At 49.0% G+C, this 24,160-nt stretch overlaps 3 protein-coding genes across 10 annotated transcripts; 2 read left to right on the forward strand and 1 right to left on the reverse strand.

Moving 5' to 3' along the window:
- The first annotated feature begins 384 nt into the window (after positions 1-384).
- NLRX1 (NLR family member X1) lies at positions 385-11,969 on the forward strand. Of its 5 annotated transcripts, none has more exons than XM_045838339.1 (10): positions 385-462; positions 2,029-2,145; positions 2,692-2,761; positions 3,211-3,299; positions 3,852-4,471; positions 4,867-5,685; positions 9,216-9,811; positions 10,083-10,169; positions 10,935-11,186; positions 11,639-11,969. In XM_045838339.1, exons 2-10 carry the CDS (start codon positions 2,076-2,078, stop codon positions 11,958-11,960), a joined length of 2,925 nt encoding a protein of 974 aa, XP_045694295.1. In that variant the 5' UTR covers positions 385-462; positions 2,029-2,075; the 3' UTR covers positions 11,961-11,969. The 5 variants fall into 5 exon arrangements, with proteins under 5 accessions (XP_045694295.1, XP_045694312.1, XP_045694304.1 ...); XM_045838356.1 differs by lacking the exon at positions 385-462 and adding an exon at positions 1,121-1,183 and having other exon boundaries at positions 2,034-2,145; XM_045838348.1 differs by lacking the exon at positions 385-462 and adding an exon at positions 1,136-1,213.
- A 1,179-nt stretch (positions 11,970-13,148) lies between these two features.
- Positions 13,149-17,772, forward strand: PDZD3 (PDZ domain containing 3). 4 transcript variants are annotated; one of them, XM_045838376.1, is made up of 11 exons: positions 13,149-13,230; positions 13,585-13,615; positions 13,725-13,798; positions 14,103-14,314; positions 14,820-15,009; positions 15,109-15,245; positions 15,517-15,721; positions 15,934-16,130; positions 16,229-16,456; positions 16,597-16,797; positions 17,009-17,772. In XM_045838376.1, exons 1-10 carry the CDS (start codon positions 13,149-13,151, stop codon positions 16,759-16,761), a joined length of 1,521 nt encoding a protein of 506 aa, XP_045694332.1. In that variant the 3' UTR covers positions 16,762-16,797; positions 17,009-17,772. The 4 variants fall into 4 exon arrangements, with proteins under 4 accessions (XP_045694332.1, XP_045694325.1, XP_045694343.1 ...); XM_045838369.1 differs by having other exon boundaries at positions 17,094-17,772; XM_045838387.1 differs by having other exon boundaries at positions 14,103-14,311; positions 17,094-17,772.
- A 738-nt stretch (positions 17,773-18,510) lies between these two features.
- On the reverse strand, positions 18,511-21,800 carry CCDC153 (coiled-coil domain containing 153). The gene is given in 7 exon segments (XM_045837579.1): positions 18,511-18,687; positions 18,955-18,999; positions 19,002-19,076; positions 19,671-19,687; positions 20,155-20,247; positions 20,769-20,888; positions 21,734-21,800. Coding segments are annotated over 7 exon segments (594 nt in total).
- Between the last annotated feature and the right edge of the window lie 2,360 nt (positions 21,801-24,160).

Raw genomic sequence — 24,160 nt, forward strand, 5'->3', positions numbered from 1 at the left:
ATACCATGTGTTCAGTGATGAACAAATATACAAATGAAATATCAACACTGTCTTCAGTCCAGATAAAGGAGATCACACAGCCCTGTTTCCTACCCTGCCCTGAGGAACTCCATGCATTCCCTATTGCACACCTCTGTTAACATTATACACCTATGTTTGTATGTGGAGGCATGCCCTGGCTGTGGGTGGTGGGTGATTCCTCCATCAGCTACATAGGCCCTGGGTGTGACTTATATGGAAACAGAGGGATGAAGGTGAGGGTTTTGAGAACCAGGAAGCCCCAGGACTAGGCCATGATTGGGTGCCAGACAAGAAGAACAGGTTGGGGTGGAACCTGTTTCTCTGCCCCCATTCTTCCTCCTTCCTTGACCAAAGTGACCAGAAGTCATACACAGAGGTTTGGGGTTTGAAGGTACAGAAGGAAGGACCCAAGAAGATCTTTACTCAGATCTCTGCCAGCAGGTAGGCTGAGAAATTGGAGAAGCGCAGAAAAAAGAGTGACTCGGGCATGGTTGGGTGCCTCCGGGAGATTTAGGAGTGAGTTAGGAAGACCCCGGCCCTCGATTCCGGTTCTGGCTCTTCCACTTCTCAATGGATTAGCCTGTGCGAGTCATTTCACCCTTCCCAGATGCAGTAATTCCATCTGTAAAATGGGCATAATAAGCCCAACTTGGGAAATGGTGAGATAATTCGATGGGACTGGCGCTGGGTAACCTGCAGAGGGCAGTCCTAGAAGAGGTGCCTGTTCTGATTGAAGGCTGTACCCAAGGAGGGCGGGGACGATGCGGTGACCGGGGGGGGCGGGATGAAGTCCCTGCCCCAAGGCTGCTCTCCGGGATTTCGGTGTCTCCCTCCTCCTAGGACCCAGAGGAGTCCGAGGGCCTGGGATCACCCTCTCCCGTGTCCGCCGCTGCCAAGGCGGGCAGGCAAGAAGCGCCGCGGCCTCCTGAAACAAGCAGGCACCGGGGGGCCACGGGCTTCTGGGCCCGGGCAGCCGCAGATAATGCCCTCGCCAGCTGAGTCTCCCACCGCCTCAGCCTAGGATGCTGCGCCAGGCTGGGCGGGGCTCGAGGGGGCAGGGCGGGGCCGGGGGTGGGGGTGGGGAGATACACACGAACTCCCGCGAGTGTCGCTGGGAGTTCTCGGCCGCCGGACGCGTAGGACGAAGCTGGTTTGCGAAGTGGTGGGTTTTCTGGCAGGCTCTCCCGTCTAGGTCAGAAGCCAACTGGAAACTGAAAATAATGTTTGGGACCCAGTAGTGGGGGATGAGCTCTGGGCCTGTGGGAGCACAGCCCTTGTACTTTTCCTGCTGTGTCCCCTTCTTTTCTCACTGTCCTGGAAACCTGGGGTGATTTTGGGGGAATTGCCCACGCCACCACCGCACACCCTCCCGTGAGTCTCATCTTGAGCCAGTGGCCCTGGATCTGATTTTATCACACTGTCCTAATTTTCCCAAGCTTTCTCAGCTTTCCAGAGTCCTCTCTTAAGCCTTCTCTAGCCCCTGGGACTCCTGCTGCGAGTCCCAGCCCACCCCTCCACCGGTTGGCTTTGCCGGTAGGTGGGCCTGGCCCAGACAGTTCCCCTTAATTGTGCCCTGTCCAGAAGAAGCCACATCTCTAGGAATCAGGTGCCAAGAAACAGCAGGCTTAGCAGGATCAGGAAAGACTTCCAGAGAGACAGGATCTTTAGGCAGGGTCTTAAAAGATTGGGTTAGGATTCTGACAGGAGAGGAAGGTCTAAAAAAAGGACATCTAAATCAAGCAATTCACTAGGCTGAAAATCATGAGAAAGATGTTCCTGAACCCTCAGGGGAGAAGCAGTAGGTGATAGGAGATAAAATGGGATCACTCAGGTAGAAGATGTAGAAGAGGTAGGAGATCTGAAGGCCAGGCCAGGGCTTTGGCAATGCTGATATTTAAGGAAAGGCTGATGCTGTCCTGAGGAAGAAAACTCTTTCTTGGCCTGCACAGGGGAGATGAGGGTGGTGGTGGGGTAGTTTGTGGTCCATTCACACCATTCATTTTGCAGGATAGAAGGTGGTGTGTAAACCCTGGCCTCTGACCTTCCTTCTTACCATGAGGTGGAGCCAACATTTGTCCAGGGCCTTTTGGCACTCTGGCCTGGGAAGAGCACTACAGACAGCAGGTAAGCAGGAAGCACAGGTTTCTGTTTCTACCTCTTCCTTCCTTTTTAGAGTCCAGATTGTGCCTCTAAGAGTGCAGGGATTCAGACAACAGGTGTGCTAGTCTCAGGTCTGTGATTCACTTAGCTGTTGGCCTTGGGCAAGTTATCTCATCTCCTTGAGTTTCCTTTTTTCCCCACCCTAAAATAAGGGAATCAGACCAGATAATCTTCCAGAATCCCTGTGGCTATCTAAGTTCAGGAACACTTATCTGATTTCATTTTGCATTCAACAAATATTTTCTGAGTGCCTGCTATATGAAAATCTAAGTATATAATTATGTACAAAACCAGATGTGATCCTGCTTTCATCGTGGTGGTGGTGGTGGGGGAACAGAAATGAATGTTAATCAAGTAATCACACAATAAAATATAAAATTACATAACAACAGCTACAAAGGGGTGGTATGTGATCTTTAAGAGCAAATAATGGGAGATTTGATATAGACATAGAGTCTGTGTGTTGGTGGGGAAATGTGGATGCTATTTCTTTCTTCTTTCTCTCTGCAGATGAAAGTATCCCTTTCGTGATCCACTGGACTTGGGCCCTTAAAGGGGAGTGTCCCCTGGGGCCCCCTAGGTGAGGCCTCAGTGTCTTATCTTAGAATATATCTGGGTATAAGAGTAGCCTGGGAAAGGTCAAGCTAGTTGATCTGGGGGGAAGGTTGGTCTTCTAGATGTAAGGAAGGTAGAGTCAGCTACCAGACTTAAGAGGAAGTTGGCTTGCATCATCCTACAGTACAAGTCACAGTGGTCAGCCAGTGGGAGGATCTTGTGGGAGGTGGGTGGAGTCTGGCAGTTATCAGGCTGAGTTCCAGACAGGCAGCTGTGGGGAGCTGGAGGGCTAGAGGCGAGACCTCAATTCCAGGGAAGGGTGAGAGTTGGAGAGTCTCAACTTGGGCATCCAGGATTGGCCCTGGATCTTAGGAAGCCAGAAGTCCATCATTCCAAACAGGCCTGGACTCCAAATCTGTGCAGTGACTGAGCTCAATAGCCAAGCCCCAAGTCACTCCTTCTTCTTGCTCCCAGGGTCTTTATACGCCACTATGGAAGCTCAGTGAGAAGTGGTTCCCCATCAGGGAGGCATGGACAGTTGTTCCAGAGCATCTCTGCAACTGGTAAAGAGATTGGTTCCTCAGTCATCCTGAAGAAAGGGGCTGGCTGGGATCCCAGTGGGGGCTGGGGTGGGGAGAGGGGCCTGGAGGGAGAAGCAAGAAGGAAGAAGGAGGCATAGAGGACCCCCTAACATCATCCACTAGTGGGTCCACCCTCTCTTGCCCCATCCTCCATCTGTCCATGTATGTCTTCCTGCAACACATGTATAATGCACCCTACATACAAAGCCCTGGAAGGGATGTACCATCCCTACCTTCAACAAACTGGGACTAGAATTCTGATAAACATTGCACATACGTATAACCATGAAAACCAGTCAGCCCAGGCCCAGCATCACTCATCCCATTGCTCCCCACTTTCTGCCACAGGGGTTCCAAACTTTCTGGACACTATTTTTTTAGATAGTTCTGTGTGCTCATTATCATTCTGGGCCCCAGCATCTCCTGGTGCTGTCTTGACTCTGCAGCCTGACCCTACCATCATTCTTACTGTCCCTAAATTCTTGCATCTCCTGGTCTCTTCCTGTGGCCCATTCCCTTTACCTTTCCATCCAGAAGCCATCCAGTGGCACCGCCGGAACCTGGCTGAGTGGTTCAGCCGGCTGCCCAGGGAAGAGCGTCAGTTTGGCCCAACCTTTGCACTAGACACAGTCCACGTGGACCCTGTGATCCGTGAGAGCACCCCCAATGAGCTTCTCCACCCACCTTCAGAGCTGGTGCTGGAACATCAGCTGCCCCTGGCCAGGCTCTCTACATTGGCTCTGTCTCATCTCTTTGACCCAGATGCCTGTGGGCGCCGGGTGCAGACAGTAGTTCTGTATGGGACGGTGGGCACAGGCAAGAGCACGTTGGTGCGCAAGATGGTCCTGGACTGGTGTCATGGGCGACTGCCAGCCTTTGAGCTGCTCATCCCCTTCTCCTGTGAGGACCTGTCATCCGTGGGCTCTGCTCCGGCCTCCTTGTGCCAACTTGTGGCCCAGCGTTACACGTCCCTGAAAGAGATTCTGCCCCTGATGGCTGCAATTGGGTCCCGCCTGCTCTTTGTGCTTCATGGCTTGGAGCGCCTCAACCTGGACTTCCAGCTGGCAGGCACAGGGCTTTGCAGTGACCCTGAGAAGCCAGAGGCACCAGCTGCTATCATAGTCAATCTGCTGCGCAAATATATGCTGCCTGAGGTAGGTGTCCCCCCTGCCTCTCCCTGCCACCTCTATCCCTGACTTGCCACCTAAGGATTTTTGTGTCCCAGGCCCACATAATTATTGGGTAAGAGAGGCCCATGGGCTAGTTCAAATTCTGGCCCACCACTTCCCAGCTATGTGTCATTGAGCAAGTCACTAACTTTCCCAAGCTTCTGTTTTCTTTTCTTGAGTTGTATTGATCAAATGAGATACTACATATAAACTGCTTGGCACAGTGTGCTGGCTCATAGTTAGTGCACAATAATTGTTAGTTATAATTATTATGGTCATCATCTTTTCATCCTTGGGCACTTGATTGTCAGGTGCTCTCTGGGGAGTGAGGCAATCAGGATATCAAAATCTTTCTTAACCCTCAACTGTGCTCTACCCAGGCCAGCATTCTGGTGACCACCCGGCCCTCTGCCATTGGCCGCATCCCCAGCAAGTATGTGGGCCGCTATGGCGAGATCTGTGGCTTCTCTGATACCAACCTGCAGAAGCTCTATTTCCAGCTCCGCCTCAATCAGCCAGACTGTGGGCATAGTAATGGGGTGGGTGTCTCAGCCACATCAGCTCAGCGTGACAGCCTGGTGGAGATGCTCTCCAGGAACCTGGAAGGGCACCACCAGATCACTGCTGCCTGCTTCCTGCCCTCCTATTGCTGGCTTATCTGTGCCACCTTGCACTTCCTACATGCCCCCACACCAGCCGGCCAGACCCTCACAAGCATCTACACCAGCTTCCTGCGTCTAAACTTCAGTGGGGAGATGTTGGACAGCAGTGACCCCTCTAAGTTGTCCCTGATGGCCTATGCTGCCCGAACCATGGGCAAGTTGGCCTATGAGGGGGTGTCTTCCCGCAAGACCTACTTCTCTGAAGAGGATGTCCGTGGCTGCCTAGAAGCTGGCATCAGGACGGAAGAGGAGTTTCAGCTGCTGCATGTCTTCCGCTGGGATGCTCTGAGGTTTTTTCTGGCTCCGTGCATGGAGCCAGAGCGTCGAGGCACCTTTGTGTTCACTGTGCCTGCCATGCAAGAATACCTGGCTGCCCTCTACATCGTGCTAGGTTTGCATAAGACAACTCTGCAACAGGTGGGCAAAGAAGTGGCTGAGCTCGTGGGCCGTGTCGGAGAGGATGTCAGCCTGGTCCTGGGGATCATGGCCAAGCTGCTGCCACTGAGGGCCTTACCTCTGCTCTTCAACCTGCTTAAGGTAACACCAGCCTCTGGACCCTAGGCTGTCAGCCTTCTTCTCTCCATCTACCCCTTGCTCCTCCCCCAGAAGGAAACTGCTACTTCTTGTATAGCTATGAATCCTCCTTTTTTTTTTTTTGGTTTTGGAACTGGCTTCAGATTTGGGCAATCTGGCTTTTAGTGGGATTGGGGCATAAGGAAGGGAGAGACAGAAGCCATAGGCAGGGGAAGGCTTGGAGGCTGGGAGGGGAATTAGAGGGTGCAGGGACTTTAATAACAATCCTACAATCCTAAAACGGTTTTCTTTTGCATTTCTTCTCCTAGTCTTTGCTTCTGGGAGGCAGGGGTCACCATAGTTCAGGGTCTGTCCTCTGCTTTGCAGGTCCAGACACTCTATTATATCTGTTCTCCCAGAGATGATTAGAGTCCAGGAGTGGTGACTTGTCTTAACTAAATTGCCAGAGGCAGGTTTATAAAGCAGATGCCATTTTATTCATTTATATGAGGAGAATGAATGCACTGGTAATTGGCTTAGGACCACCTACCCAGGGTGCAGGTCCATTCCAGAAACCAAATTACAGGCCTGAGAACTGTGCTGTGAACAGGGCAGATGTACTAAGTTTTTGAGGGGAAGAAGGATCCTTCTGATATCTACAAGGTGACTTGTATATGAAATGCTATTATGATCCCATTAATTTTTATTTTTAAATTTTATTTAAGAGAAAGAGATAAACAATGCTTTGTTGTTTCACTTATTTTTTAAAAATATATTTTATTGATTATGCTATTATAGTTGTTCCATTTTCCCTCCTTTATTCCCCTCCACCCTGCACACCCCCTCCCACTTGCATGAACTAAAGCGGGGGAACTAATGGGTCGTACATATAAGTTCTTTGGCTTCTACATTTCCTATACTATTCTTAACCTCCTCCTGTCTATTTTCTACCTACCATTTATGCTGCTTATTCCCTGTACCTTTTCCCCCATTTCCCCCTCCCTTTCCTTGCTGATAATCAACCATTGGATCTCCATTTCTGTGATTCTGTCCCTGTTCTAGTTGTTTGCTCAGTTTGTTTTTGTTTTTTTAGGTTTGGTTGTTGATAATTGTGAATCTGTTGTCATTTTATTCATATTTTTGATATTCTTTTTCTTAGATAAGTCCCTTGAACATTTCATATAATAAGAGTTTAGTGATGATGAACTCCTTGAACTTGACCTTATCTGGGAAGCACTTTATCTGCCCTTCCATTCTAAATGAAAGCTTTGCTGGATAGAGTCATCTTGGATGTAGGTCCTTGCCTTTCATGACTTGGAATACTTCTTTCCAGCCTCTTCTTGCCTATAAGATTTCTTTAGAGAAATCAGCTGATAGTCTAATGGGCACTCCTTTGTAGGTAAAGGTCTCCTTATGTCTTGCTGCTTCTAGGATTCTCTCCTTCTCTTTAATCTTGGCTAATGTAATTTTGATGTGCCTTGGTGTGTTTCTCCTTGGGTCCAATTTCTTTGGGACTCTCTGAGCTTCTTGGACTTCCTGGAAGTCTATTTCCTTTGCCAGATTGGGGAAGTTCTCCTTCATTGTTTTTTCAAATAAGTTTCCAATGTCTTGCTCTTCCTTTTCTCTTTCTGGCACCCTTATGATTTGGTTATTGGAACATTTAAAGGTGTCCTGGAGGTTCCTAAGCCTCTCCTCATTTTTGTGAATTCTTGTTTCTTCATTCTGTTCTGGTTGAATGTTTATATCTTCCTTCTGGTCCAAATCATTGATTTGAGTCCCAGTTTCTTTCCTGTCACTGTTGGTTCCCTATACATTTTCCTTTATTTCACTTTTCATAGCCTTCATTTTTTCCTCTAATTTGCAACCATATTCAACCAATTCTGTGAGCCTCCTGATTACCATTGTTTTGAATTGTGCATCTGATAGGTTGGGTATTTTTTCATTGCTTAGTTGTATTTTTTCTGGAGCTTTGATATGTTCTTTCATTTGGGCCTTTTATTTATTTATTTATTTATTTATTTGGTCTCTGCTGCCTGTTATGTAGTAAGGGGCAGAGCCTTATTATGGTAAGGGTGTGGGTCTTGTGCATCTCCGAGTGGGAGCTGGTCCCATGCCATGCAGAATGGTCTCGTACAGTACATAGTAAGTGCTATTTAATTGTTAAGCATAACAATAGGCTTAGGTAGCCCACCTCTTATTACACCATCACCTCATACTGGAAGGTAATAGCCATTGCTGAGGCTATCCCACCCCTTTGAGGATGTACTTGGCTCCTCCGGGTTACAGTGAGAGGCTGTGGTCCCCTGACAAATGCCAGAAAGCCCCTCCATTCTTTTATAGTGCACTGGAAATGTTACCACCACAGTTCCAAGCTCTCTTAGAGGGAGAATTGCCCAGCAGAGAATGGTTCCATACTGCTTCTTCATGATCCTATTGATTCAGCTTCCCAGGGTGACATTTTCTCATCCCAGTACCAGATTGGTGTAACCTCCTTGGCAGGAACTTCCTCTATAAAAAGCAAAAAAATAAAACCAGACATTACAGGAGGTGTCACAACCTCGTGGCTTAGTGCCAGGGGTAGGGACCATTCATTACTTTCAGAACCATTGTAAGGATGTGAGATGGTGTTGCAAATGTCCCCAACATTCACTCTTCAATGAATATTTGAGTGCCTGCTGTATGCCAGGCAATATGTTAGATTCTGAGGAAAAAACAATTAACTGCCCCCTCCAAAGTTTGTGCCTTTTCCAATCATACGGTCTGAACACAAACACATCAGCATAACCATGTAATTAAAAAGTGTGGTAAGTGCCTGGAAAACAAGGTTCCAGGTTCTGAAAGTGTCTAATGGGAAATAAGAAAAGCCTCTCTTCAGGAAGGACACTTAGTCTGATCCATAGAGGATTAGCCAGGAAGAGAATTGGGGAGAAACACCCTAGGAAGAGTATATAGCTTTGCCACTGTGGAGGAAGCGGGGAGGGGACAGAGAGAGAGAGAGAGAGAGAGAGAGAGAGAGAGAGAGAGGGAGATATCGTGAGCAGCTGAAAGGACAAGCAGAGTGAGTGAGAGTGAGAGGCTTGTGATGATGTTGGCAGGAACCAAGTGATGCAGGGTTTTGAAGTAGTAAGAGTGATATCAGTCATCACTGATGACAGATCAGAGCAATCTGTGATGATGATGTTGAAGATATATTTATATATTTGTATATTTATATTTACACTGTTCCAAACTAGCTATGTGATATATGCTGGTTTCTTCCCACTACCCTCTGGGCTTGAAAATGTATGGGGGTGTTTAAGAAGAATGTATGTATGGAGTGCATGAGACAAGTGTCGAAGGATGACTCTGGAAAGATCAAATTGGGGCAAAATTATGAAAAGTTTTATATTCTGTGAGGGCATTAGGGGGTGAGGTATGATCAGACAAATCATGCTATGAGTTCAAGAGGAGAAATGAGGCTGGAGCAGTCAAGGAGAGTGTATCTTAAGCTGAGCTGTGAAGGATGAGCGGGCATGCAGAAGGCTGAAGTGCCTTTCTCCTGCTTCCTTTCCCAGGTAGTTCCACGAGTTTTTGGGCGCATGATGGGTAAAAACCGTGAGGCTGTGGCCCAGGCCATGGTGTTGGAGATGTTCCGGGAAGAGGATTACTACAATGATGATGTCCTGGACCAGATGGGTGCCAGTATCCTGGGAATAGAGGGCCCCCGGCGCCACCCAGATGAGCCCCCCGAGGATGAGGTCTTTGAGCTTTTCCCCATGTTCATGGGAGGACTTCTCTCTGCCCATAACCGGGCCATGCTGGCTCAGCTTGGCTGCCCCATCAAGAACCTTGATGCCCTGGAGAATGCCCAGGCCATCAAGAAGAAGCTGGGGAAGCTGGGCCGGCAGGTGCTGCCCGCCCCGGAGCTCCTTGACCACCTCTTCTTCCACTATGAGTTCCAGAATCAGCACTTCTCTGCTGAGGTGCTCAGCTCCCTGTGCCAACTCAACTTGGCGGGTGTGCGCATGACACCCCTCAAGTGCACAGTGGTGGCAGCTGTACTGGGGAGTGGAAGGCATGCTCTGCATGAAGTGAACTTGGCTTCTTGCCAGCTGGACCCTGCTGGGCTACGCACACTCATGCCTGTCTTCCTGCGTGCTCGAAAGCTGGGGTGAGGACCTCATGCACAGGCATGAAGAAGGAGAGGGCTGGAGGTGAAAAAGTGGGGAGAGAAGGTGCTAGGGAAACCAAAGGTACTGAGGAAAGACCAAAGGGTAGGATGAAAGAGTGGTGTGCATAGAGGTGACAAGAGCAATAGAAGGGAGGACAGGTGTGGACTGCAAGAGTCAGGATGGTGAGAAAGGGGCCTGGTGGATGGGCAGGCCCTATGCTGAATTCCTTCTTTGGTTTCACACCTTTCCTCTGGTCACATTTTGCTTCAGCTTGCAACTCAACAACCTGGGCCCGGAGGCCTGCAGGGACCTCCGAGACCTGCTGCTGCACAACCAGTGCCAAATTACCACCTTGCGGTAAGTGTCCTGGGAGGGGGCAGAAGGGAGGCTCTGACCATTCTGGTAGCCACCTAAGGTCGAGGGTCTGTCCTGCCTCAACATACCTGGCACAGGCCTACCCATGGTATAGTAAAAGGGTAGGAGTCTGGCCCTGTCCTGGCCCCCCATGTTCAGTACAAGCAGTAGGATGGAGATGGGGGTAAGATGTCACCAGCTATAGGTGCTAAGAAAGCCTCTGATGTGGCTAAAATCAGCCTGGGGAAGGGGTAAAATAATACTCAAGCCAGTTGCCTGGTAACAGTGCCACTGATCCCTTCCCAGGATTTTCCTTGTTGCTTTACAAGGATGACCTTAATGCTGGACACTCAATAGGTGCTCCCGAAGTGTTGACTGATTTACTAGGAACCCAATCTCTTGGGTTTCTGATTTCTGGTTCAAATAAGGGGAGGAGAATGAGGAAAGAGAAAGGAGGAAGGTCAAGAAGGATGGGGCAGCAGGATCTGGAGGAAGAGGAAGAAGGGAAATGGTAATGATGAAGAGGAAGGGGAGGGGGAGTAGGGAGTCAGCAAAGGGGACTGGAAGGAGGGAAAAGAGAAGAGAAGCTGGCTTCTACCCCATTCTCCCTCCCTGGCAGTGTGCCAAACCTGCTATTTCTCCATCCTCTTCTCCTGGACCTGCATTTCTGTGTCCAGGCTGGTCCTTGTCCCAGGCTGTGTACCCTTTTGACCCAAGCACAGGGTCTCTAACATGATCCTTATAACCTTGTGGTGTTTGTGGCTGTAGGCTGTCCAACAATCCACTGACAGCTGAGGGTGTGGCCTTGCTGGTGGAGGGGCTAGCAGGAAACACTTCACTGACACACCTGTCTCTGCTACACACGGGCCTTGGGGACAAGGGCCTGGAGCTGCTGGCTGCCCAGCTGGACCGTAATCAACAGCTACAGGAGCTGAATGTGGCCTACAATGGTGCTGGTGACACAGCAGCCCTGGCCCTGGCCAATGCTGCCTGGGAGCATCCTTCCCTGGAGCTGCTGCAGTGAGTCTTATTCCTGGTCATTGCCCCATCCCAGCCTGAGACTGTGTTTCCCATCCTCAGTCTTCCTTCTCTCTCTCCACTGTAGTTTTTCTACCCTAGGGGGTGTGCCTGGGCCTGTCCTCTCTTCCTGGGTTTGACTGATGTTTGTCAACCTGATCTGAGGCAACCTCCTCTGTGATTGGCCCTTACCTTACCCTGATTCCCTACCACCATTTCTCTTAGGTTTCTGGTGGCTCCATTCCTACTCTCTCTGTTCCCACTAAATTCTAGTGTCATCCCTTTCTCCCACTGGCCACCACCTTCTATCTCTGGCCTGTTGCAAACATACCCCATAATATTCCATAGCCAGGGGCTGAGTTGTGAGACCCCCTCACTCTCTGTCCACCCACCACCCTATGCCACTCCTTCTCAGAGCCTTGGTAAATGACATCTACTCTTGTTTCTCCTGCTAGCCTCTACTTCAATGAGCTGAGCTCAGAGGGCCGCCGGGTCTTGCGGAACTTAGGGGACACTGCTGAAGGCAGGGCCCGGGTTGTGGTATCACTGACAGAGGGAACAGCAGTGTCAGAGTACTGGTCGGTGATCCTCAGTGAAGTCCAGCGGAACCTCAACAGCTGGGATCAGGGCCGGGTCCAGCGCCACCTTGAGCTATTGCTGCAGGATCTGGAAGATAATCGAGGAGCCACCCTTAATCCTTGGCGCAAGGCCCAGCTGCTTCGAGTGGAGGGCGAGGTCAAGACCCTCTTGGAACAGTTGAGAGGCCCTGGACACTGAGACAGTGGCAGCAGGCACCTAACTGTTTGACTCCTATCCCCAAACCTCTTCCCTCTGTGGATCTCCTGGCTTGCACTACTATTTCTATAAAGATCCCTTGCCCTGGCCGGTGTGACTCAGTGGATTGAGTACTGGCCTGTGAACCAAAGGTCGCCAGTTCAATTCCCAGTCAGGGCACATGCCTGGGTTGCGCGCCAGGTCCCCAGTAGGAGACGTGTGAGAGGCAACCACACATTGATGTTTCTCTCTCTTTCTTCCTCCCTTCCCCTCTCTCTAAAAATAAATAAATAAAATCTTTAAAAAAAAAAGAGATCCCTTCATGACTGGAGGCAAAGGACTGGGCACAGCTGTACCAGAGACTCTCCAGGAATATGTCCAACCAAGCCTCCCAAGTTTGGAATTTCCAGGGTCATGAAACATTCATCCTCTCCCTTGGGCTAGAAGGATGGAAGGATTTGGCATTTCCATGACTAAATTGCCCTGTAACACCACCACTAAGGTTGCTTCCCTCAAGGAACCTCTGTGCCACTAGGGGTCACACTTCTTATGTCTGCCTGCCTAGGGGTGTTGCTGTCCAGAGGTGTTGGAGGGCTTCCACCTCTTGCCTTTATACGTTCTGTGGACACTCAGGATACCTGCAGCCACTTTCCTCTCTCATTGGTGCTTTCTCCCCAACCTCATGCTCCTCTTAACCACAATGGTACTTGTGCTCAGTGGTCCTACAGGTATGTGCACTGATTTGTTCCTATTAAAAAGCTGTCTTCCTCCTACCTACTGTGGCCTCTGCCTGGTGCTTTCAAGGAAGGGCACTGTTTGTGGCCATTCTGATTAAACTGCTGATCACTTTTTGCTACAAGTAGTTCTTAGGTACTAAGTTCAAAGGCAGTGAGGGCTGGGGAGATGCATGATATTGGGGTGTGGATAGGCCATGCTGGGCCATAGGACTCCTATCATCCCTTTCATACATTCTTACCGCAGGCTTGGAATTAAAGGTAGATCAGCAATCAACCTTTCTTTGCACCTAGCAGGAGCTGAGATAGCAGGGGAGTGCCTAGAGAATTTGGGGCCCAGGATTGGGTACAGGAGGAGCATGAATACTTCCCTAGGTATAAGGCTCTCCTTGTTTAATCATTATCCCACTGCTTCCAAGGCAGTGTCTTCAAGGAGGCGGGACTGGGTGGGGGGTAAATGGGAAGGTTGGCTGGCCTCAGTGGACCTTGTCCCTACCCAGAGGACAGGGTTGTTGATTCAACTATGGAAGCAGCTGCAGGTAAGAGGCTGGGAGATAGCCCCTATAGGGGACTTCAGGGTAGTCAGGGGTAGATTGGGAGGCTGAGGCATTATAGACCACAGCACACTTGATGTTGGGGCTTGGAGCCATGAAGCAAATAGACAGGAAGGAGAGAAGAGGTGAGTGCAAGTGTCTGTCTTCCTGGTCCACACCCTGTACAGATTTCTGTACCATGGCCTCAGGGGGAGGGGAAGGAAGGGAAAGGAAAGATTTTTTTGGAACAGAATGGAAGGGCATGTCCTGAGTTTGGGGATTCCCTAAGTTCTTTCATTTAATGACCATGGAAAGGGCCAGAGAATGCACCTCTCTTACCCTCACCCCTTTTTTACCCAGCAGATCTTCAGGACACAGCTTCATTAACTCTGTAAGTGGTATCCTGTGAAGGGTTGGGGTAAGGGGAAGAGGAAATTGAAGGTGGGGAAGCTCTTCAGCTACTATTAGCATTGCAAGTACAGTCTGGGACCTCCTTGCAGGAAGTTTGAGTTTAACCCAAAGCTGGGCATTGATAATCCTGTCCTGTCCCTGGCCGAAGATCACAACCCTTCTGGTAACCACCTCTGATAACCCCTTTACCCCCAGAGCAACCATTCTGCTCCCCAAGAGATACCACAGCTCTGCACAGCCTCCCATCTCCTTGGTAACCACTCATCTGTCTCCCTCTGATAATAGCCTTGGTTGGGAGTGACCAAATGGACAGAGGAGTGGGCCAGGAGTTTCCTTCTGTTTTAGGCACTCTGCCTACAAGTCTGCCTGATGCCCTATCGAGTGAACAGCATCTGTTAGGGACAAGGCGACTTGTACTTGGGCCACATCCTTCCTTCCCCTTTTCTGCTGCCCACTTTCCCATCCAGATTTCTGGATCCTGGAGCGGCCTCGCTTCTGTCTGCTGAGTAAAGAAGAGGGCAGGAGTTTTGGCTTCAATCTACAGCAGGAGCTGGGCAAGGCCAGTCATGTGGTGTGCAGGGTGGAGCCAGGATCCTCTGCCCAGCAGCAGGGTCTACAGGAAGGAGACCGGATCCTGGCAGTGAACAACCATGTTGTGGAACATGAAGATGCTGAGGTGGTGAGGTTGGGCTGGGACTCCCCCTGGCATTGGAGAATGTTCCATAGCATCACAGAGGGACAGAAGCCAGGATCACCTTCTAGGTATATGGGGACAGTACCCAAGCCTTAATCTACCCCACTGCCCAGGATTTGGGGGTACCCAGTTCAGAGTATTTGAGTAGAGGCATCCAGAAAGCTGGTTTCCATACTGAAAATTGCAGGTTCCGCCCTGGCTGGCGTAGCTCAGTGGATTGAGCGCTGGCTGGGAACCAAAGTGTCCCAGGTTCGATTCCCAGCCAGGGTACATTCCTGGGTTGCAGGCCATAACCCCCAGCAACCGCACATTGATGTTTCTCTCTCTCTCTCTCTCTCTCTCTCTCCCTCCCTCCTTTCTCTCTCTCCAAAAATAAATAAATAAAATCTTAAAAAAAAAAGTAACTTAAAAAAAAAAAAAAAGAAAATTGCAGGTTCCAGGGATGGGGAGTTGGCAAGAGGGGCCAGCTCCAACCTCACCCTCTGTTTAGGTGGTACTCCGCATCCAGGCCAGTGGTCCTCGAGTGCTGCTGACAGTTTTGGCACAGCACGTGTATGATGTGGCTCGAGCTCAGTATGGCAATGATGTCCTCCTCTGTCCTACTCTCAGCCCAGGGGTCCGGCCCCGTCTGTGCCACATAGTGAAAGATGAGGGTGGTTTTGGCTTTAGTGTCACCCACGGTGAGCTTAGAGGTTCGGGAGGGAGGTCAGGAGGGGGAATCTCAGCCCTGCTCCAGGCAGCCAGCAGACTAACACTTGCTTTTCTTGTTTTTCTTCTAGAACTTCAGGGTTCTTTCAGGTTGGTACTGAGTACTGGAGGAGCAGCTGAGCGGGCAGGGGTGCCCCCTGGGGCCCGACTATTAGAAGTGAATGGGGTCAGTGTGGAGAAGTTCACTCATAACCAACTCAGCAGAAAGGTATGGCTGCCTGCTTCCACATTCATCCTTCTCTCTTCTGCGCCTGGGGCACCCGCCTCAGGAAGCAGACTCCTCTCCCAAGCACCAAATCACCTGATCTGATTTTGTATCTTCATCATCCATCCTTCCCTTTACTGTTTATGCTAGGCCCTTCTCTCCCCCATCCTTAGTACCTCATTCCTGGGCCTGGGAAGAGGGGCTGTGAGGAGGTGACTGCCTCTGTACTCCCTACCCAGGTAGGTGATACTGAAGCCCTGCCGTGTCCCCACAGCTTTGGCAGAGTGGAGAGCAGGTCACCCTTCTGGTAGCAGGACCAGATGTGGAGGAACAGTGTCGCCAGCTGGGAATGCCTCTGGCTGCACCCCTGGCAGAGGCCTGGGCACTGCCTGTCAAGCCCCGCTGTTTGCACCTAGAGAAAGGGCCCCAGGGCTTCGGGTTCCTGCTCAGGGAGGAGAAGGGTCTTGGTGGTCACCTCGGTGAGTGGGAGCCCTGGGGGTGGGTAGGGAAGGTGGGCCTTGGGGTGGGCTTACAAGTGTACATATGTACCTGAGTGCACATAAGTGGTGTCTCTGTCTGAGCCCCAGCCCTTGGCCTCCTCCTCCTGTGTACCCCTGGTTCAGTTCCCCACTGTCCCTGGACTTGCACTGGGGTAATTGGGAAAGGAGCAGTGAGGATGTCTATTTCCCAGGGCAGTTCCTTTGGGAGGTGGACCCAGGACTGCCAGCTGAGAGGGCCGGGATGCAAGATGGGGACCGGCTGGTGGCTGTGGCTGGGGAGAGCGTGGAAGGGCTGGGCCATGAGGAGACAGTGTACAGGATCCGGGCGCAGGGTTCCCGTGTCTCCCTCATTGTTGTTGACCCGGAGGCTGACCACTTCTTCAGCATGGTGAGAATTGAGTAGCAGGGAATAGGGTGGGAGCAGGAATGGAGTGGGGGTCAGGTGGAGAGAGAAGCAACAGGTTTGTTCTGACTGCCTTCTTCCAGGTTCGCTTGTCTCCACTCCTCTTCCTGGACAGCACAGAAGCTCCTGCCTCTGCCCAGGACACCTGCTCAGCCTCTCTGGTTGAGACCAAGGATTCACCAGCTGAAGACACAGCTGTGTCTTCTGTCCCATGTGGGTCCCACCAGTGCTTCTTGTACCCTGGGCCTGGTGGTGGCTATGGCTTGCGACTCAGCTATGTGGCCAGTGGGCCTTGTCTTTTTATCTCCCAGGTGACTGATGTCCCATTGGCTTTGGACCCTATCAGTATTTTCCTCCTGGTGAACCTTCTTCGCTTCCCTCTATACCCTTAGCACACTCAGCAAACTTTTCCATGGTGTTCCTCGTTCTGTATCTCATCCCCAATCCCCAGGTGATTCAAGGAGGCTCAGCTGCCCAGGCAGGACTGCAAAGGGGAGATGTGATTCTGGAGGTGAACGGCAATTCTGTGGATGGATTGAATGACCTGGAAATGCTTCAGCAGCTGACTGAAGCTGAGCCACCTCTGTGCCTGAAACTGGTGACCAGGTTTCCATAGGGCTTGGAAGCATGGATTCCCCCAGGGTCTGTAGAGGTAAGAAAGGAGAGGGACTGTGAGCAGTCAGAGAAAGACAGAGGGGGACCAGAGAGGTGGGCAGAGCAGGAAGGCTGCACAAAGGTTGGGACATTAGGCCTTGGAAGGTGGGGACAGAAGGACCCATGGAACAAGTCCTATTACTGGGCATTGCAGGGCAAAGGAACTGTTCTGATCCTTGAATGACCTTCTCCCTTCTCTCTCTGCTTAGGAATGGGCTGTAGCCTCAGATCTGTTGTAGTGCCCTTCTCCTTGGCACAGACCTACCCAGTAGTTTTCCTGTCTTCATTTTCCAGCTGGAGGTAGTAGGAGCTGAGCTGCTTTCTTTACGCCAAAAACTGGATCTCCAGGGCTCTGGACAATCACAGGCTTACCCAGAGTCTCCCTTCCCCCCATGGGGCCCATCTTCCTGAAGAGGATGTGGTCAGAGGCCTCAGGCTGGTCCACTAGGAATCCTGCCCTCTAACACCAGAGGAACACATGTGGGAGCTTTGGAAGCTATGCCCCAAGGATGAAGTTCTGCCTAAGATTAGTGGTGTGATTTTGTGATTTATAATAAGAAATATATATTTGGTCTTCATACTCATTCCTGGCACAGAGCTCTTATAACCCTTGGAATTTCTTAAGTAATAAGAGCAATAAAAGGTGGGGAAGTGGGGGAGGATGGTTGCCAGGGGAACCAACCTGTGTTTCAGGATTGAAACTTTTAGCCCTACCCCCACTTCCACCCCACACTGGCTTCCTGGGTGGGGAGAGGGGCTGAAACTTTAATTAACCACCAATGGTTTAATCAATCATGCTTATGTAATGAAGCCTCTAAAAAAATAAAAAAAGCCAAGACTCAGAGGGCTTCCTTCCAGGTTACTGAACATGTGGAGAGGGCAGGAGCTACCATGCTCATACCCTGCCCTAGGCATCTCTTGCCTTTGACTGTTCCTGAATTATATCCTTTATAATAAACTGGTAATTAAGTAAGTAAACTGTCTCCCTGAATTCTGTGAGGCCCTCTAGCAAATGATAAAACGAGAGGAGGGGGTCGTGGGGACTTCTGATGTATAGCCAGTTGGTTAGTAGCACAAGTGACAACATGGACTTGAAATTGGCATCTTGTGGGACTGAGACTTTAACCTACATTATCTCTAGGTAGATAGTGTCAGAATTGAGTTAAATTGTAGGACACCAGATTGGTGTCCACAGAAGAGTTGAAGAATTTCTTGGTGTGGGAAAAACCCCTACACATTTGGTGAGCAAAAGTAAAGTAATACTGAGAGAGTTATCATAGAAGAGAGAAACACAGACTTTTCCCTTTTCAGGTGGACTGTAGGGCCAACTAGGATTGAAGCCATCTATAAGTTACCCTAGGCATGACTCCAGGACTCTTAGCTGTATTGCAGGAGTTAGGAGATGAGCACTTTAGGATTGTGGGGGCAGGTACCTGGTCACTGTTGGTTACTTACAGAAATAGCCTTTTCCCACAAAACTGGCTGCCTGTGTTTGGGGTGGTGGGGGGAGGCTGTGGTTCAAAGGGACTAAAAGGCCCCAAGCTCAAGGGGTGGTATCCAGTTTCTCTAGGAGAAGTGATAAGACCTCGTCAAATTTCTTTCCTGTCATTCAGTCTTCAGGCTAATGGGTTAGCCCAGAACCAAGGTGTTCACATGAGAGTCACTCATTTTTGTCAAAAAGCCTCACCACACAGTTTTGTTGACTTCTACATTAAGAGATCTTTATTGTTGGGGCCCCTGAGACTATATGTGTATAATCTGAAAGGTCCAGGGGGTTGAATCCAAACTGGTAGAGCTGCTCCTTGTACCTGGTGTGGAATCTGAACATGGCTCCATCCCACTGAGGCTTAATGGCTCTGAGCTTAGCCAAGAGCCTGTCTAGGCTGCCCTGCAGACACCAAGCTTTGGGCCCCAGGAAGCAAGGTGGAGGGGGAGGGGTGCAGCAGGTTGGTCAATAAGCTTTCCTTGTCAATGTTTCCTTAAAGTTTTTATTCTTAGTGGGTGGGCATGGTTGCACCCCCTCAAGATAGAAAGGAGTTTCCTGTGGAGATGCTTCTCCTTCCCCTTGGTTTGTCATTGTCGACCTAGCTGAGGCTTGTGGTGGTGGAAGAGTGCTGGGTACTGGGATGTCTGGGCTTCACAGGGTGGTGCTTACATATAAGATGTTCTCACACTTGGCTTCCATGTCTGCTGTGTGTGTGTCCGAAGCTGAGCCAGAGTTCAGTCCCACTCTCTGAGGGCTTGCTTAGCTTCTCACCGTGCAGCCTCAGCTTCCCTCTGGGATGTCATTGGGGAGTGGGGCAGAAGGATGAAAGAGGACAGAATGGTGACACTCTATCCTTGAAGAGTCTCCAATTGTACCCAAAAAATATGGGATCATTCTAGAATGAGTAGTATCATTCCAGACTCCCTCAGAGTCATTAACTTTCCTGTAGTCCTTATGAAGAGTTGAAGTACCATTAAGGTATAGTAGAAAGAGTAGTGGGCTTGGGACAAGAGATCTGGGTCCCAAATCTGGTTGTCACTTACTACTGTGTAACATCGAGAATCTCTCTCTCTAAGCTTCAGTCTCTTTATCTTTAAAGTCTTTTATAACTTTTTAATATATTGACTTTAGGGAGAGAGAGGGCTAAATTGTAAAAGTTCTTGTGTGCCATCCTAAAATATTTCAACTCTATCCTGTAACCAAGAGGGAACAAAGCAAAAACATCCTGTTTAAAATAAATAAATAAATACAAAATTTTGCTTATTTGGAAAGTTTATTCATTTATTTAGCAAATAGTTATTTAGGATCAACCATGAACTAAGCCTTGTAGATAGGGAAATAAATAAGTCAAATATTTTCCCTTAGTTTTTTTTTTTAATCCTCACCTGAGGATACGTTTTTCCTGGTTTTAGAGAGTGGGGAGAGAGAAAGAGAGACCAATCGGTTGCCTCCCATATGTATCCTGACTTGGGATTGAACCCACAAGCTGTTAGTGTGTGGGATAATGCTTCAACCAACTGAACCAAATGGCCAGGGCCATTTTCCCCTTACTTTTGTTTTTAAAACCACCAATCTAAGAGAGAATAATATGTTTTGCTAATGAAAGACATGACAGTGGTAGGGAGGAGGACCTGGATTTGGAGAGACCATTGAAAGGGGGAAATGGGTTAAGAGGACTGATTTCTTTACTTAAGATTTTTGACATCCTGAACCCTCATGTTCCAATCCTCAGTGGTGAGTCAATGGGGAAAGTGATACAAAAGCCTAGACTGCAGTCTTCTAGAGAAGGATCATCTTAAGTTCATCCCTTCAGGCTGGACCTCAACAGTGACCCTCTAAGAGAATGGGCTGAGAGGCTGGGGAGCCTACCTAGCTGCTCTTGAAGGCTCCTCACTTCTTTCTTCAGGTGCCTGGTATGGGTTTACATCTCTTCCTGCAGGACCTGGCACTAATGACTCATCTCTGTGGTGGTGGCAGTGGACAGCCAGGGAACCAGGTGGGGATGGAGTGGTGGAGGGAGGAAGGGAAATTGTGGGTATGAATGGCTCCGCTTGGTCCAGACAAGAGCATAAAGGCTGTCTTGGTTCTTGTGGTGATTCTGAGAATCTGGGAGACCTTGAAAATCTAAGAAGAATGAGGAAACCAGATCCCCTTTCTCCATGCCAGCTCCTTGGGGATGGGGATTGTAGCCCTTCTCCCCACTTACTCCCTTGGGATGAATGAGATCAAGGCTATGACTGCATCTTGCAGCCCACAAAGCATCAACAACATGGCATCAGGCATCCTGGAAGGTCCCTGCCTGAAATTCCAGAGGCATTCCTTTCCTTCCTTCAGGTTCCTGCCTGATTTATGCTCTGCTGGGAAGGCTGACACTAGGCATGGCAAATGGAAGTCTTCCTTGTTTTCCTTCCTTGCATCCTCTGGCCCTCTTGGTTCTCTTCCAGGAGCCTGTCTCCTGCCCACCTACTTGACCGAATACATACCTACATATATGGCCTTCCCTTCACTTGGGGCCCCCTCCAGCTCAGCCTCCAGCCCTTGCAAAGTCTGCTTCAGCTGGTCTGCAGAAGCCTTGGCTCAGTGGACCTCACCCTTCTGCAGAGCTGTAAACAGTGCCAGGGCTCTCAGGACTGGCTGGGGACCTCACTGAATCAGTCTCCATTGGCTTGATGAACAATGCCCTCCTCTGAGAACCTAGCAGCTGTCTTCCAGTCTCTCTCATTCTGTCCCGCCCTTCTTACCACCCCACCCCCTGACCACTGCTAGAATCTTATGAGCTCTTCATTACTAAGAAGCAAGAATTCCCTTTGTGTTTTGGTTCATCAGCTCTCGCTGTCCATACCTTCCTCACAATCCCAACTTGTGACTATCTTTTCCTACTAGGAGATGGTTAGATGTCAGCTCAGGCCCCTACATTAGCTCCAACCTTCCAAGCCCTTAAGAATAGAGAAATGCTCCAGTGGCCCACTTGTGTTGCCCCCAGAGCTTCCGTCCTGCTTACCTAAGGAGCAACTCCTTTTCCAGCACTGCTAGCCTGTGCATGGATTCAGTCTCCACATCTGCCCTGGCAAGTTGTCAGAGCTTCAGCTTATCATGATCTCAGCCTTCCTCATTCCCCTTCCATACTCTGGACTTTTTTCCTGAAGGAGATCTGAGGACCACTAAATGAGTGGCAGTGTCTACTCAATTCACCATTGTGTCCTTACTGGTTAGCACAAATATGTGTAATGAATATATAAGGAAGGCACAGAGCCAAAAGGGGCTCAAAGAAGGGGTAGGTGCCAGTTTTCCCACTTTACCAGCTTTGTGGAACCTGGATGTGATAATATGAAGGAGAAGGGTCCAGAATGCTCCATCTTGTCATGTGAAGGGCTGAATTCTCTCTTCACAGTCTCCAAGCCAGAGCATGGAGAAGCAGGGGCACCCACCTCCACACACCTTGACTCACCAGCACCTGTGTTCTTTATCTGCTGTACCTCAGCTTTTATTCTTTCTTCTTTGAACTTAGGTGGCATCTCCTTGCTGTTCTGGGGGACGAAGGGGACTTGTATTTAGGTCTTGGACATGGGGATACTTTCCTGATACCTAGATTGAACCAGGAGTGCCAGGGAGAGTTAGAGTTCTAGTCTCCAAATCCATCTCTTATTCTTCCCAGAAGCTTTCATTCTTGGTCTCCTTGGAACCTTAGGCAAAGCAGAAGTCAGTGGGGAGTATGTAACTGTGTCTCTTTACAAGTCAGGCTCTACTTACAGAAATCACTCCTTTCAATCCTCTTTTGGAGAAAATAAATCTCAGTACCTTCTCTCTTCCCTCTTCCCATTATCTTTACCCTGCCTCTTCCTACCTACAGGACCTTCTCTTATCTCTGTTGTGTCTTCCTATGAAGTAACCCACTCATGGGGAGGGGCAGAGAAAAGGCCCAACCAGCTAGGAGCATGATGAGGAGACCTGGTTCTGGGAGCCAATCCAGGGTGGCAGAGTTCCTTCAGGGGCAGGACTGAGAACTGGAAGGTTGGATTTCCTGAGACGGCTTGTTGTCCAGACAACTGGGAAACATGAAGTTCATCAGAAGGTAGAACGGGCTACATACAAAGCTTAAAATACCAAGGTCCCAGAGGGCAAATTCTCTCCTTATCCCCAAATCCAAATGTAGTTAGAGGAGAAAGGGCTTTGGAACTCATTAGCTATAGTTCTCTTCCATGTATCACTGCCTACAATTTGGAGACTTACAAATGACAGACTTACACATTTGAAATAATGCTGTAGTGTTGATACAGAGAAAAAAAAGACTAATGGTAACAGTTTGGGGCAATTGACATCCCTAGGTCTTATCAGCAAAGACATTATTAGGCTTAAAACTGAAGATCCCCTTCAGGAAGGCATTCTTTGGGATATGAGGGAAAGAAATGTGGGAGAAGGTAGTTAAGAGAGTTTCTCCCTTCCAAGAATGAGACACAGAGGAAAGGCAGACCCATGGACTCCAAGTGCTGACCTAGAGGGATGCAAAAGCAGAAGAAAGGGCACTGATTAGAGATAAGAGCTGTGAGTTCTCATCTCCCCTCTGGATCTGTAAACATGGGTAAACCAAGTTTACATATCTACTTAATTTTGCTCAGCTTCAGTTTCCTGGTCTTTAAATCATTGATTTCGCAAATCCTGAAGGTCTTTGTTTTAACTGGGTATTTACAGGGCTATCTTCTCTCATGGTGACTTAATTTATTGCTTCTCTTCCTGCATTCCCTTATGTGTTTGATTTTCAGACAGATGCTGAGTGAGAAGGTATACTTTGGCTCTGGGCAGTAGTAAGTTTGTTGGGGCTCCCTCTCGTGGACTTGCTTGACCTTCTTTGGAGTCTCTTAAATTTTTCTATTTAAATTATTTATGGGGCAATGTTGGAGGTGCTTCCCTTTTTGGGATGCTTCCTAGCATCTTGCTGGAGTTATGAGTGGTTGGAAAAACAAACTTGGGGAAGGGAATATGAAAGATGACTTGCCCTTGCTGGGAAGCCCCTACCCTCCCTCCAGTCCTGTGCTATGTGGAGCCTTGTCATCTGTCTGCCACCTGGATCTCTAGGCACCTTACTCACTAGAGTGAAAACAACAGAAACTTCAGGAGTCTTCCCCTTGTAGATTAAGAGAACTTTAGACTCTTTCTTTAGCTATTTCTTTCTATCTCTGTTTCCCTCAATATTTTTGGTCAATTGTCTATTGTCAGGAACAGATCTGAAGAAATAGCCATAAGATCTGGGAATTAAAAGTCCTTTCTTCAGGGAGTAGGCAGATTCAAGAAGAGGATGATTCATGTTGATTTGTCACCTTCCTGACTACAGGGTACTTCTCTGGACCTTTGGATATTTTCTTGTCGTTCCAGGTGCTTACATTTCTGTACCTCAGGGTCAGATAGCCTTGTGCACATTTCTCAAACATGGAGAATACTTTTCTTCTAATCTTGAACGATATTTTTTTGTTTAGTCTTTCCCCAGAACCCTCTCCTTCTGCCTAGGAATGCAATCCTTAGCTAGAAGCCTGTTTGGGAATATTTTCCATGGAATGTTAGTATCTCCATTATGCTAATGCGTGGAATGACATATTGAGGACAGAGATTACAGAATACAAACAACATATCAGGCCTCAGAAGAGCATTTACTTTTCAAATATGTTCAGTCAACCAACTTTCAGGTGGAGAATGAGGATGTGGTTTGGGGTGAAGGTGAAATAGGATAAGAAAAATGCTACATGTCACATGATATGATACAGACTGAGTTAGCTCAACAATAACCCAGAAATAAGAATGACATTGGATCAACAATCCAATCCCATCTCTAGTACATTTTGAAAGCAAGCCAAGTAAAAATTGTGAAAAAAGTCAATCTTTC

The sequence above is a fragment of the Phyllostomus hastatus genome, unplaced genomic scaffold, assembly GCF_019186645.2.
Source record: "Phyllostomus hastatus isolate PE091 unplaced genomic scaffold, TTU_PhHast_1.1 phas_contig_113, whole genome shotgun sequence".
In the NCBI taxonomy this organism is placed as follows: Eukaryota; Metazoa; Chordata; class Mammalia; order Chiroptera; family Phyllostomidae; genus Phyllostomus; species Phyllostomus hastatus.

Bases quoted from the DNA above. Each gene is read 5' to 3' on its own strand.
- NLRX1 (XM_045838339.1), top strand. From the start codon at position 2,076: ATGAGGTGGAGCCAACATTTGTCCAGGGCCTTTTGGCACTCTGGCCTG. The intron at 2,762-3,210 runs GTGAGGCCTCAG...TCTTGCTCCCAG, and splicing joins TGTCCCCTGGGGCCCCCTAG to GGTCTTTATACGCCACTATG. The intron at 3,300-3,851 runs GTAAAGAGATTG...CTTTCCATCCAG, and splicing joins CCAGAGCATCTCTGCAACTG to AAGCCATCCAGTGGCACCGC.
- PDZD3 (XM_045838376.1), top strand. From the start codon at position 13,149: ATGGGAAGGTTGGCTGGCCTCAGTGGACCTTGTCCCTACCCAGAGGAC. The intron at 13,799-14,102 runs GTAACCACCTCT...TTTCCCATCCAG, and splicing joins CGAAGATCACAACCCTTCTG to ATTTCTGGATCCTGGAGCGG. The intron at 16,457-16,596 runs GTGACTGATGTC...CCCAATCCCCAG, and splicing joins CTTGTCTTTTTATCTCCCAG to GTGATTCAAGGAGGCTCAGC.